The sequence below is a fragment of the Triturus cristatus genome, chromosome 9 (genome assembly GCF_964204655.1).
Source record: "Triturus cristatus chromosome 9, aTriCri1.1, whole genome shotgun sequence".
Classification (NCBI taxonomy): domain Eukaryota; kingdom Metazoa; phylum Chordata; class Amphibia; order Caudata; family Salamandridae; genus Triturus; species Triturus cristatus.
This window is the reverse complement of record NC_140592.1, coordinates 1,055,938,776-1,055,953,595: the sequence shown is the minus strand read 5'-3', so window position 1 is coordinate 1,055,953,595 and position 14,820 is coordinate 1,055,938,776. Positions and strand designations below refer to the sequence as shown.

At 43.9% G+C, this 14,820-nt stretch overlaps 1 protein-coding gene across 1 annotated transcript in view; it reads left to right on the top strand.

The window, feature by feature from the left end:
• Window positions 1–14,820, top strand: part of SEC23A (SEC23 homolog A, COPII component) — a 989,636-nt gene that overhangs the window by 46,521 nt on the left and 928,295 nt on the right. Inside the window, exons 2-3 of the mRNA XM_085626924.1 lie at window positions 7,633–7,875; window positions 8,751–8,808. Of these exons, the coding sequence (XP_085483050.1) occupies window positions 7,655–7,875; window positions 8,751–8,808 (279 nt within the window). The 5' untranslated portion in view covers window positions 7,633–7,654. The remainder of the gene's footprint in view (window positions 1–7,632; window positions 7,876–8,750; window positions 8,809–14,820) is intronic.

Here is a 14,820-nt window from a genome sequence, read left to right as displayed (position 1 = left end):
GCACTAAATAGCAGATGCAGTAGGAGATAGATTTGTTTAAGCACAAGAATCTGGAATACTCCTACACATTAAGGAAGTTCCCAATTCAGCCACTAGCATTTTTACTATCAAGTAATCCAATATGGCAGGTATAGCCACAAGATTCCCTTTTGCCTTTCGTTGGTACCCCCAGCCTTACCGCACCAACCTAACGCTGTTCCTCCACAGCGTTTCTCTCCAGCTCCAAGATGCGACGGGAATAATCTGCCCTGATCTCAACCCGGAAGCGCCTTTTATTAGCATCCAGGCTGACGTGAGGACGCATGTTCCTTCTGGTGGAAAGCCGCGTTGAACTCGACTCCACCATCGGCAAGATTCTTTCCGGCATGAAGGTCGGAGAGGAGGGCGGCCCGGGTTACACAAATGGCAGCATTGCTCTCGGTACCCTCCGTGGCAGTACCAGTGTCTATAACATATCCTCTCAGTGACAAACTTGGATGTTTTTCAGGGATTTCCACTTCATTCTGACGCCCCATGCCACTTGATTTAAGAAATTGACACTCTCCTTCAAGATTTATTTAAAAACCCACGTTTTCGGATTATTGTTGGATTAACATGGTCATCCAACTCAGAAATGACATCTAAACAAATCTATGTCTTGTAATTATGTCTTTCTTTATCTTTGACATTGTTTTGTAACTGGTGCTCATGTTATAAGACCGTTTTACATAATGCACACTGAATCCAGTTGCTTCAGCGGTGTTCTAGAAAATCATACAATGAAATAAAATAAATAGCTCTTCCTTTTTAGTGTTATTCATTTTTGTCCTACTGTTTCTGAGTTCCATCTCCCCTCCACCTCCTAAAGCAAACCTTGACTGCTTAACCACTCAATCCACTTGGAAATTGAAGACTTAAAATGGAATACTTGACATTTGATAATCAAAGCAATAGTACCCAAATGCTTGGAAAAAGTGATAATTAACAGTTACTCACCAGAGAACTGACCAGTAGTTACACGCCATCCTAGTAATTGAAGAAAAGGGGGACAGAGCATGTCCAAAATATGTATTTGGAAAAACAGAGCTTCAGCCCAAACCCACTAGTTGGCACCTTATTGCCTTTTTCGACTTCAGGCCTCTGCAGGCGATTCAACTCCGTTCTCAAGGCCAGGCTTCTCCCCTGAGGTTTCCCTTGAACACATCCTTCTACCAGGCTAATACATATGAAGATAAATGCACAAAAGAATCGGCTTTGTCTTCTCCACTTGCAACCTCAATTATTGGGCAGCACACATGATTGGCTGTGGTGTTTACAACATGTGCCTTAATGTCCTGGCTACTGTTGCATTACTTACTTTACACCTAATACCCGTCCTGAGGTATATGTCATCAACCAGGACTCTCCAGTCATCTCTGTCCTCTGCTTTTCTTTCAGTCTGACTCCAGGTGTAACACATCCCCTTGCAGTCAGCATTGAGACGTCATTACTAGGATTTTCTTGGCCTTCCTCATTTCCTTTTCCCTTGAGGGTTCCAGGTGAGGGCTTGTCTGGCGGTGTTTGAGGCAATCTTGTGGAAGGTGTGACCTAGCCAGCCCTAGAGTCTTTTCATGATTTCTTGAGATGTAAACTCTGCTGCCATAGGTCGGTGTTCCTGATGGTGTTTGGCCAGTGGATTTGGAGGATTTTACTCCGAGTTTTGCTGAATGTCTGCACTTTGTTGTGGTGGTCACTGTTGTTCAAGATTCTACTCCATACAGAGTACCGATTTTACATTGGTGTAAAAAAGCTTGATCTTGGTGTGCAGCATTAGGTCCTTGGAGCTCTGAATCTTCTTTAACTGAATGAAGGCAACCCTTGCTTTGCCGATCTTTGCTGTGACGTTGGTGTCTGTACCACCCTGCTTGTCTGTAACTCTGCCTAGGTAGGTGAAGGCCTCCACCTCTTCCAGTGCCTCACCTGCAAGAGTGACTGCCGTTGTGCTGGCTGTGTTAGCCTTCAGGATCTTGGTTTTTCCCCTTTGGCTTTTGAGGCCAAGTTGTGTTGGTGTGAATGTTACTTTGTTGGTCTTCTCTTTCATCAGCAGATGGGCATGGGAGAGTAAGGCCATGTCGTCTGTGAAGTTCAGATTGACTTCATGACCCAGTCTATGGCCAGCAGGAAGAGAAAAGGCAAGAGTAAACAACACTGGCGGACTCCGGTCCTCACTTTGAAGGCTTCTATGAGTTGTCCTCCGTGGATTATCTTGCAAGTCATTCTCTCGTAAGAGTTCCTGATAATTCTTGCAAGTTTATGTGGCACACTGTATTGGCGGATGAGTTTCCAAAGGGTCTCCCTGTCCATGCCTTCTCATAGTCTATGAAGTTGACATAAAGGGGGGAGTTTCAGTCCATGGATTGCTCGATGATGATGCACAGTGTTGCAGTCTGGTCTGTGCAGGATCTATCTTTGTGGAAGCCAGCTTGCTGGTCGTGTACCTGAACGTCAACTTGTTCCTTTATTCTGTTCAGTATGACTCTGTTGAAAACTTTGCCTGGGGTTGATAGAAGGGTTGTCTGTAGTTTGCTCAGTTACTGAGGTCCCCTTTCTTGACAATCTTTATCAGATATCCCTCCTTCCAGTCAAATGGCAATTTTTCCTCTTCCCAGATCCTTCCAAACATGGGATAGAGCATGTCTACTGATGTTTTACTGTTTGCCTTCAGTGCCTCTGAAGGCATGCTGTCAGATCCTACTGTCTTCCATTTCTCAGATGTTTGATGGCTCGCCATATTTCTTCTTTGGTTGGTCTTCTGCAGTCAATTGGCAAGTCCTTGTCAGTTGGCTTTATGTCTGGTGGAGACTGCGGTACTGGCTGGTTCAGCAGTTCTTCAAAGTGCTCCATCCATCTTCATTGTTGGCCTTCATTACCAATGATTGATTTTCCAGGTTTGTATTTAACAGGCCTTTCTGGTTTGCTATATCTGATGGAGAGTTTCCTTGTTATGTCATAGAGTTCTTTTAAGTTCCCATGACTTGCTCGTTCCTGGGCTTCTGTGGCAAGACCATTGATAAATCTTCGCTTGTCTGCTCTTAAGCTTCTCTTTGCTTCCTTTTTAGGTCTCGGCTCGAAGGCTGCGCTTGCGCTGTCTCTGTCCGAGATTTAATGACTTGGAGAAAAGGGGCTTGAACCCGCCCCTCTTCTCCCCTCTTCTCCATTGGCTGGCCTCTTGAATGCTGGCCAGCCATTGGAGAAGAGGTTTGTCTCTCCGAACAGGCCCCGTCCTTTTCGGGTTCGAGGGCGTGTTTTTTGCTACTTTTCTCATTTTCTCCTCCAGCCAATGGCAAGAGGAGAGAAAAGAAAAACACGCCCCCGAATCCGAAACCGCCGCTGCCTTTCTCCGAGGCATTTCTGCTTCGCCTCGGAGAAAGGCAGTGGTGTGCTTGTTCTTGGTCTTCGTTTCTACTAGTCCTCCTTCGTTTTACATATATTTCATATCTGTTCTCGTCTCTGGCTCCCTTTTTAGCCCCAACACTATAATGCAGCACATTCAAGATTTAAAGTACGAGTCTTTATAGCAAGACCAACGACCACGCGTGTGCGTGGAGCTAAACAACAATATAAAGAAACTGAAACCGTCAATATACACATGACAGAGAACGCGACCACGGTAGCAATGGGCGTCTTCCATTTATCAACAGCCAATGGGGAAAAGCGCGAATTCAGGCAGGGGTGTCTTTTGTCACATGTAGTCGTTCTTTTCCCGCAGTTGCATCAGCCGAAGGGACCTATCGCAATGAATTTGAAAGGCAGCTCAATGCTCCAATGGCAAAGCCGGAAACTTGCCTGTTACCCTTTCAACTTCTGGAGGGCGTAGAATTCTTTCTGTCAACCCGTGGGCTGCGAGCTGGAAGCCGGTTGTGAACAAGCGCGAGGTAATGGTGTGTAACTGGGTAAGGAGTCCAGGGGGGGGCTGGTACTATTGACCGGTGGGTGCTAAAGGAACCTGAATGATTCAGTACAGTGAGCTGAGGGGGTCCGTGAAGGCTGCCGGGGGGTGGTGTTCATTTAACTGTGGAAGTTATTGAGACATCATGGTGTACTGTAGAAGGAGCCGAGTGGGTCACTTGTATATGTAGCTTTAGGTGTATAGAGGCAAGTTTTTCCGCCGTGCATCGGTTTTCTTCCCTTCACAATGAAGTGCGTGCGCAGGCCTCTCGCTCACGCACTTTTTTTCAAATATCGGTCGAAAATGTGTTTGCAATAATTTGATTTAATGAGCTGCGCCGGAGGCTTTGAAGTTTTTAGTGTCACAGAAGAGCGGAGGCAGTTTATGAGGAGAAAGAGGCCTTTGTGCACAGGGCGGGGCGGCCGGGCCTATTGTCGCCAGGAAAAGAATGAAATCTTTTGCATCTTTGTGTGAAATGGTTTTTTTGCTTTGCTTTTAAGTGAGCACCCTGGCGCAAGTTAATGCGGGCCTGTGGCACAGAGCGAGTACCTCCAACTGCATCCAATGCGCAAACAGATCTGTTAAACTGGGCAGGGGCGGCCAGTAACTTTACCGTGGAGGGGGCGGGGCCGCACGCACACTCACACCCAAGTATTCACACACGTGAACGCACACACCCATTCACAACACTCACTAACCAATACACAGGCAACCATACACATGCACTAAACGAAAACAAACCAAAACCCATAAAACTACCTTCACTGTAGAGAGAGAAGCCTCGGAGGTCCCGGCGGGGTTGGGGCTACTGCCTTCCCATTTAATCACAATAACAGTCTTGTGAGCTACCGGGATGTTGACAGTCTGAATGTTGACGATGTAAATTACATTTTGTCAAGGCCGAATGTGAAACTCTTGGTTCTTTCCACTGGCTAAGGACTCTGGGCACACGGCATGAAGTGGGTAGCCATGCCATAGCTGTGAGAAATGCAACACGGCTTATACGCAGAGGGAGAGGTGTGGCGCAGCGGTCAGAGAGGCTGACTCCGGAGCGCGGGGCACGTGGTTCGATCCCTAGTGCCGGCGGCAGCTCAGCACCATGCGACTGAGCAATAGCTCACAATCTCCCCGATGGCCCCGGGGCCTGGATACCTTTGCATGATAAATTCACACTTTACAAATCGGAAATTATTATATTACGCATACGAGTAGGTGCAAAGGTTGGCACCAAATAGGGCATAAAGATCCTGTCATAAGTCCTAAGGGCAGCAGTAAACCCACAGGGTCTGGTCCGGCTGCCATACTGTACATAGCTATGACGTGCTTACTTGCTCCCACCACTGCCTGCATCGCCCAGCCGCGGAACAAGGAAGTGTTTGTTTGCATTCCAAGGTTCCAGGTGTGAAGGTGGCGCAAGACAATAGATTTTAGGGGGGCTTGCACTTGTCCAGGGTTCGTCCCATTTCTTTCATTGAACCATCCTCATGATCCGTGGAGGCCCCGAGTAGACTGGGGGAAAGAATAATTAAGCCAACGAGATCTGCACAGTTCCTGAATTACACAAAATGTAGCAAATTCATGTAGTATATGCAAGAAGGAGACCCGCTCACCCAGAAAATTTCACCAGCAGACATTTTCTACTCGAACCACACTTGTCAGTCTCACAGCCTTCGTTATGCAAAGTCAGAGTTTAGATTTTTTTTTTTAAAAAGCAATGCGAGACACCGGCAAACAATATATCAATCTAAAACCATCATTTTGCTTTTTATAGTAATTGGCAATACTGTGGAACAAAATATGGGACTTCCTCAACTCCTATGGGGTGGCGGTGTGAATACAAACTGCAAGAGGCCCTTATCACTACCACTTCATACCCAGACGTGTTGTCCATCTGTCTGTCCTCTGGAGAGGACAGTGAGCAGGGCCTCTCGCCTCCTTTGCACCAAGTACTCAGACCCTGGGACATGTTGACTGACAGTTTCCAGGGCCTACAAAAGAGATGGCTACGTCATAGAAATGATAATATGGAAGGAATGGGGTGTGGCAGATAAAATCCCCCAATAACATGTCCTTCATGACCGTATTTTCCAAAACAGATCGGGTTCAGCAGTGGGCTATGACGTGCCAGTTTCAGAAATGAAAACACATTTTATTTCACCTCCTTCAAGTATGGTACATTCCAATGACATAACACTCGCTTTAAGATGCTGCTGGGGACCACAGGCCTTCAGAAAACCTCATGTCCCTCTAGTCCAATCCGCTTTCGCTTATTAGGTCTCGGCTCGAAGGCTGCACTTGCGCAGTCTCGGTCCGAGATTTAATGATTTGGAGAAGAGGGGCTTGAACCCGCCCCTCTTCTCTCCTCTTCTCCATTGGCTGGCCTCTTGAATGCTGGCCAGCCATTGGAGAAGAGGTTTGTCTCGCAAAACAAGCCCCGTCCTTTTCGGATTCGGGGGCGTGTTTTTTGCGAGGTTTTCTCAGGGCGTGTTTTTCTCTCCTCCAGCCAATGGCAAGAGGAGAGAAAAAGAAAAACACGCCCCCGAAAGCGCCACTGCGTTTCTCCAAGGCATTTCTGCTTCACCTCGGAGAAAGGCAGTGGTGTGCTGGTCTCCTTTAGCCTTCAATTTCTCTCCTGTAAGACTCTCGCCTTTTATTAAGTTAAAGCCATTTGCTTTGCTGTACAATACCATTAGCAAAGCAAATGGCTTCAACTTGATCAAAGGCAAGACCTTGTTGGATCAATGCGTGGGTGGCTCTGTCTGTGGGTAACTGTGCGTGTGTGTAGGTGGCTCTGTGTGGGTGGCTCTATTTGTGTGTGGGTTGCTCTATGTGAATAGCTCTGTGTGGGTGGCTGTGTGTGTGTGGGTGGCTGTGTGTGTGTGGGTGGCTTTGTGTGTGTGTGTGGGTGGCTTTGTGTGTGTGGCTCTGTGTGTGGGTGCAAATGCAATAGGTCTCACATTTGAGAGAGATTAAGCTATTGACATTGTAAATAACAATGCAGTTTTGTTAAATGTTTTAAAAACAAAAAACAATGTCATGAGCAATGCCAATAGCTCTAACTTTAACAATGCCGAGACCGTTGCATTGTAAATGCTTGTTGCTTGTAGTGTATTTGCCTTGAACTTTCACTTTTTTATTTGCTGGTGTTGACTGTAGTTTCCTTTTTCTCGCTTGGGTTTTGCAGAGAGCCTCGGTTGGGATCCATTCTTTATGCTAGGGTTAGTTAGGACCCAGTACCTCCTAGCAGGTTGATTTCACTGTTTCTTGATCTTCTCCAGCTAGCTTTCTACTGGGTCTCTATTGTATTTTAGTTCTTGGAGTCTACTTTTCACACTTAACTCTCCAAATGTAGCTTCAGTGAGAAGGTAAAGTGTACCACAGGAGTTGATGGTAGATTTTGAGCACTTGAAAGTCTTCGGATTCTACTGCTCCAAAGGGGTCCTCTCTACATGGCCATTGGTACACTTCAAATAAATAGAAAATATATACTCTGCTTTATTCACAGAGAGCTGTAAATAAGCAACGACAAGTTAGGTATAAATGGGGTCTATTGGTCACCAACGTGGCTGCCTTAAGTGCATTTAACAGTGTTTTAAGTCCTAAAATACAAATGTTAGCAAAGGGGAATTCTTCAAATATGTCAATTGATTTTTGTTTTTTTAATGTAAATACAATATTTACCATACGTCTCATTAAATTATCCATTATTTGTGTTCTTCCTACAGATCTTTTCAAAGGATTTTAATAATGACGACTTTCTTAGAATTCATACAGCAGAATGAGGACCGCGATGGAGTTCGATTTAGTTGGAATGTTTGGCCTTCAAGTCGGTTAGAGGCTACCAGAATGGTGGTTCCGGTGGCTTCTCTCTTCACACCTTTGAAAGAGCGGCCAGATCTACCACCTATTCAGTATGAGCCTGTGCTTTGCAGTAGGACCACCTGTCGTGCTGTTCTGAACCCCCTATGGTAATTACTATAGAATTTGTTATTAATGCATGTTTGTTTCTCATCTAGTTTTACATTGATTGCGGTGAGCTCTGTTTAATTCTGCTTAATACTCGAGGAGCTCCTGTTTAAAAGTGGTAACAGTAGCAAAAAAGAATAAAAAGATACCAGCAGAATCTGGCTCACACAGAAAATGCCTTGATTTGAGAACATTTCTGCTCTAACAAATCTCATCTAGGTATCTCGCATAAAAATTCACCTGCAATTCTGGGACACCACATTCCCCTCCAAAAGTGCAAAATCGTGAAACTTCTCCTAAAAATACAGTTTTGCACACCCCGGTTTAGACATGGGAGTGTTAGCTCTGGTTTCATTGATCATTTTCATTTGTCTGTCAAAAGACATTTAATTTTCTCACCAATTATATTGTCCCTGGTAGATGTTTGCTAAGATAGTGATGGGCCTCTTCAATGAGCATTTAGGCTATTGGCCTCTGAATGGATATCTGGTGAGATTCTCTAAGGATGATGCATTGCAAACTCGATGCTAGAAGACTTGACTCATTCTGCTTGTTTCCTAAGATGATATGCTCCTAGCTGGATCCCAATTCCATTAATAAAAACGTGATTCTTTGTTGAAGAGCTCCATTTTATTGACATTTCGAGGCTTTCACAATTGCAGTGTTACAGGTGATACAAGAGTTGAGATGACCTACAGTCTGATGGTTTGAAGTACCTGCTCTTCGCAGCATATTGTCCACATTGAATGAGTGTCTACTCACTTATTGTTGCATAATGGTCTTGTTATAGAATGAAACTTTTTAGTCTGCCCTGTGAAATAATTAAGTATTCAAGTGAGATACCTTACTCATTGCGTCTTATTGTTGTTTCTATTAGTCAGGTAGATTACAGAGCAAAACTTTGGGCCTGCAACTTTTGTTATCAGCGAAATCAGGTAAGTTAAATTATTGTGTTTCTCATTTTCATAGTACATTCTTCTAAATTTGCAACTCAGTCATTATGGAGTCTGTCCACAAATGCTTTGAAATGGGCAGATTACCAATTTCATTAAATCTGCGTATTTTTCCTTCAGTCTGCGTAACTCTAAGTCTTATTGTTTGAAGGAATCGCGAATAAAATCCAAAGTTTGCAACTTTTTAATCCCTTGCAAATGTTTAGTAATCCAGAGGAAGGGAGGACATATTTTTTTAAAGTTCCTCACTGTTAGTGGAAAACCGATGACAATTGAGTATATGATGATTTAAAGTGCAGTGTTGGTTTATGTAAGTAAAACATCTCTGCAAGAAGTGGGAGAGGGCAACTTATGTGCACTGGAATTCTTAAACTTAAACTACTTAAATTGTCATTTTAGTGTTTAATATTTTTGTTAAGGTGAAGGTTGACTAAGAATTGAATGATGAAATTTAAGGTTGAAGGATCAAGTGAAAAGTCAAGGATCATCAGTATATAGAGAGAACCTAAGTTGTAACAAGTCAACTGAAGTATGTTTTATTGGTAATTTTAAGTGACGATGACACTAAAAGGTAGAGGTAAAGAAATTGAGGCAAGTGGTGACATGATCGTTCAGCTTTGTGCACTGTTGCTTTCATGAGGCCTAAAGTAAAATAGGCTTGTGCATAGTAGGTGGACAGAGTTGATGGGCCTATGGAGCTGAATCACTTAGACAGCAGCTAGTCAGGGTTTCTTTGTATTGTTTTGGCGGGACATAGGATAAAGCATTTATTCTGAAGTTCTGTCTCCCTCTCTGTGCTAGTTGGAAATGCCAGTACTATAGGCAGAACTGGAAAAAGCATCTCCAAAAGATGCTGTCTCTCTACTGCGATAGGAAAGAGACCAAGTATGAGCCATACCCACCACTCCACCAACAAACATAACCACATCCCTGTTTTTCTACCTATCAGCAGGACAGTGGGAGAGCTTTCCTGGGAAGTAACATTTCTTGGGCATGGATTATTTTTTTGCTCCCTCAACTTTCTGGGAAGGTTATTTTTCCCATTTGAAGCAATGCTTGCATTGGAATGATTAAATTGCTGGATTTCATCGCTGTTTAGAGAGGACCGTGAAACAAGGGCATGATGGAAATGTGTAGCTCAATTTAGCCAGCCAATGAATGTGCAGGGCATCCTACTACAGAATTCTCTCCTGCTCCCAGAAGATATGGGAATTGACGACTTGGAGGATTGCCTTTTTTTGTACAGAAATCTATTTGGGAAACAACAGATTGAAATGCCATTCATGTATGAAACTGAGTCGCATCTGTCCTCTTGGACCTTGCTCTTTTTTTAGATGAAAGATATTCAGAATCACCCAGTTACATGGCTAATTATCGAATTGACACAGGTAGTAAGACTTTTTTTCAACAGAACATCTGAGGAACCAGACATCTGTTCCCTGACTAAGGGGAAAGAATTACCTAAGTCCCAGAAAGGTAGCTTTTAGCTGTTTTTGCTGGCCATAAGCAGTGGATGTATATGGTCTTTCAATGTACAGAAGGAGCCAAGATAAATATTAGCTGGGAAAAAAAAAGTCTGTTTGGGAACAAGTCAAGTAGAGCTGGCAGTGGGCGCCTGACATGATTCCTAAAGCAAAGGCTGTCCAGTAAGAACAACTTTCCCTTTGCAAATCTGTTACCGCCGCCTTTAAGGAGTCCCTTCCAAGCCCCCCCTTTCTATGTGTGATTCAGAATCGATTGGTAAACCCATTTTGTGAGTAGTAAGCCCATTTCTGTTCCACAAAATGGGTTCGGTACTTAACAGTAAGCCATTTTGCGGTCACAATGCCCATGAATTTGAGAATTACTGGTTTGCAACTGAAAACTGGCTTTGGACGTTAGGCCCTAGATTAGATTACAATGAGATGTAGATATTGGGACCTTGGTAATTTACATATTAAATATAAATTGTCAGTTTATTGGTTGTTTACGTGTGTACATGGCAGAAGAGGTGATGAATTAGGACTTAGATTCATTTACTTTTTTTGTAACAGATTACCATCATATGTGCATCTAGAAGGGGATTGTACTAGACGTTAGAATGAAAGCAAACGGACTAAGCACTAATCTCTGAGCTTTTGAACATTGCCATAGGTCTTTATGGTTTAAATCTGTTTTTATTATCACAACTTCAGTTCAATACAGTAGGATCTTCTTCAGTACTGGAGGCACAGCCCCCCCTGTAGGCACCAATATAGAGCATAACTTTTCAATCAAAAAATCCCCAACAACCCTCCACCCTCCCTTCCCAAGTACCAGTAGCCATGTGAATATTCAAAACCGAGAGTCTCGAAACAGTCACTAATTGAGTACCCTCTGTTTCCTCAGCGGAGGCTGGGTCTGAGAGTGTTAGTAATCGTAGGTAGCGGGGGCAGGTTAACTCCCTGAATTCCAGGGACAGTAAGGCTATAAAGGGTCGCCAGAGAGTTCTGTATGTGTCGTCCTGGTCAGAGAGTGTGAGGGTGAGCTTCTCTATTCCCAGAATGAACCAAAGATGCTGGAGCCATCCTTGGTGGGTCGGTGTGGTGGTGGTTCCCCAAAGCGATAGAATAGTCTGGTGAGCCACCCCTAAAGCTTTGCTGATCTGGCCCCCCTTTACGTGATGTGAGAATAAGTGAGAGCGTTGGGAAAGCTTAATAGGGTGTAGGATGGAAACCTGGGGAACTGATTGGAGAAGTGGTTATCGATGTCATCGAGGACCGAGTCCCAGAACCAGGTTATCTTTGGGCAGTTCCAGAGGATATAGGTAAGCTTGACCTTTGCTTCATATTGTCGCCAGCAGCCCTCGCTAGGGGTCGGGTAACCCCTATGAAGCCTGATGGGGGTGTAATGCCAATAAGTCGATTTTTACCGCTGTTTTAATGTTAGATGTATTATTGGCAGAGTGTCTTGCTCTGTGGAAGACGTTGTGCCACTCCTTGCGAGGGACAGTGGTCCTGGACCTATATTTTGAATGGATTAATCAAATTACTTTATATTTTATGATTCAGTTAACCATAACATTAGATGAATTAATACAGCAAAAGGAAGAAAAACGACCTGGAAAGGAATTCATCATGTGTTTATTCAATGGTATATAGGAAAAATGCCATCCATGTTATATTTAATCAATTGAATTAATCAAAAGAGGTTGCACCAGAAGGGAATGTGCAGTGAAAAGGAGAGGGTGCTCAAGTGTAAGGAAATCAGAGGAAAGAATACTTCAACATATTATCTGAAATTTAATATGTCAGGGCAAGGAAGCACGGTTACAAGTCACCGTCTTAGCTGGTCTGTCCCAATGTCATTCATATAATCTTTGGCTATTGTTCAAACACAGAAATCAATTCTGATACAGCACATGGAAGAGGATATTTCGGGTACAGACTGAATTCAAAGGGGGGCGTCGACGTTTCGATCCGACTTGCGACCATAAGGGAAATTAAACAGCCTCGGTCTTGCGGATCTTCATCAGGACTAGGCCTGGGCAACCTAAAAGGCAATTGGCGCCGATTAGTAGGTCGTTGCATTAAAAGGAGTTTCTTAAAAACAATAAAAGGTTTACAGGGGCTCACCTATCAATAATAGGCGATGTGCAAATTCATGGTTCATACTTGGAGTCCAATAGAATGAATATAGTCAACCTTAAAAGACAAATGTGATCAGTGTGGGGTCAGTTAAATTAACCTTCTAACTAATAATTCTGGATACAGAGAATTAAATTAATTAATTACCTTGACAATAAATGTCCAAAAGTGAACCACCAGAGGCTTCAAGGGACAATTCCAGCCAACTGTGTAAACAAAGAAGGAGCTTGGTTGTAGCCTCTGTGCAAGTTGAATGGTACGATTTAATAACGTTACTAAGTGGGATTACAGTAAGCGCACTACCACAGCGACCCATTATATATAGTAACAAGCGGTCTAAAGCTGGAAAGGGCCCTATAAATCATAGCGTTCGGCATTGGTTGAAAACAGTGCTCCGAGGGTCAATTAAGGCCGGTGTACTACGTCTCACAGCGGTGGAATTGTATCAGATGCAAGTGAGAACTGAGCGCATTAATTGTCACGGCCGCGTCTATAATAATAACCCCGCGATGAGCTGGGGAGGGTGGGGGAGTCTTTTAATAACTTACTGTTCAATTGTAAAGTTTAAGCGGTCAACTGGGGTTCCGTTGATTGTTTGGAAAAGGCGCGCCTCGTCAGTACGCGGTCGTCACTGTGAAGTCAGGCACGAATGAAAGCGGGAGGGGAACGATGTGCACGTTAATTATAACGTTACCGGCAGCGTCAGGCAGTACGTGACCGGTGTGGGTGTAGGAAGGGAGGAAAGACTCCCGAAAGGATAGCGAATGACACAGCAAAAGACAACAAGATATATACAATTACATACAAACTTAATAGCAGTGTTACAGCAGCACAGACCATGTTATAATTATGAGAGACCTGAGCAAGGAATATTAGATGGACCTCACAAGGAGGTATGGCAAAACCACAGTATTACAATTACATGAGGGCCATAAGAATGGAATATTTAAAACAGACAACAATTCAATTAATGGTAGACACCAGAGCCCTAATGTCTAAACCGGTCAGATGTAGTGCAAGGGGATACAATTAAATTAGTAGTTCGGGAGCATTGAGACCTGTCTACTGATCTCCTCAAACTCGTTAAGGCCTCGGGTTACTGTATTAAGAGAGTGTATCCATTTACACTCGCGTTTATTGAGTGTTATACTGAAGTCTCCCCCTCTGGGGTTGGGGCTAACCTTTTCTATGACCCACCATTGAAGACTGTTGGCCGCATGGTCGAATAGTGTAAAATGTTCCACTAGAGGGGCACCCTGTACTTTGCAGCGAATACGGCTACAGTGTTGTAGTATGCGGCACTTGACTTTTTGTATTGTTTGCCCAACATAGATGAACCCGCAAGGGCATTGGATAGCATAAATCACCCCGCTCGTATTACAATTACTGTGTTCCTTTAAGCTGTACGTGCACCCATTGTAAGTGAAATCAGTCATTTCTTTTGACATAAAGCAGGCCTTGCAACTACCACACTTATGATGGCCATGGATGGGTGGGAGACCCCATAGAGTTGTCTGTGCATCGATCCTGGGAGTGTCTAACATGGATTTAACCACATTGTCCCTAATATTTTTGGCTTTTTTGAAAGCATGTAGGGGGAGTGGTATGTTTTTTAACTCATCGGAAACCAGATGCCAATGTTTGTTGATTACCTTCTTAATGGCGTTACTCTTTGTATTGAAGGTAGTGACACAAACCAGGCGTTCGTCGTTATTCTCCATTCTGACCTTTGGGCTCAGCAGAAGGTCCCTAGGGTTGTGCCATGCCCGCTTGCGTGCCTTTTTTAGTAATCTGACGGGATAACCTCGTTCACTTAGTCTAGCAAGGAGACCCGCCGACTCCTCAAAGAAGTCCTCTTTTTTTAGAGCAGTTTCTCCTAAGTCTAAGGAACTGGCCAAAAGGCAGATTGTCTCGCAAATTACGTGGGTGGTGACTTGTGTATCTCAACAGAGTGTTTCGTTCACTGGTTTTTCTATACAGGCCAGTGTGCAATTTATCTGATTGAGCATTTATGGTAATGTCCAAGAAATTGATAGTCGCCCTGCTGAAGTCAAGGGTAAACTGAATGTCGGGGGAGCAGGTGTTAAGCCAATGATGAAAAGCAATCAGTTGTGCCTCATCCCCTTTCCAAATCATAAGGACGTCGTCTATATAACGACGCCACAACATGATGCAATCTCTGTGTGGGTTGTAGTCATTAAGAACATAGCATCGTTCATATTCATGCATGTATATGATTGCTAGATTCGGAGCGAAGCTAGCGCCCATAGCCACGCCTTTTGTTTGCAGGTAGTAGTCCCCCTGGAATGTAAAAAAGTTACGTGTCATGGCAATTCTTAGAAGCTCAATAATGAATTCAGTAGGAACCCTGTGTGGTGTTGTACGGTTG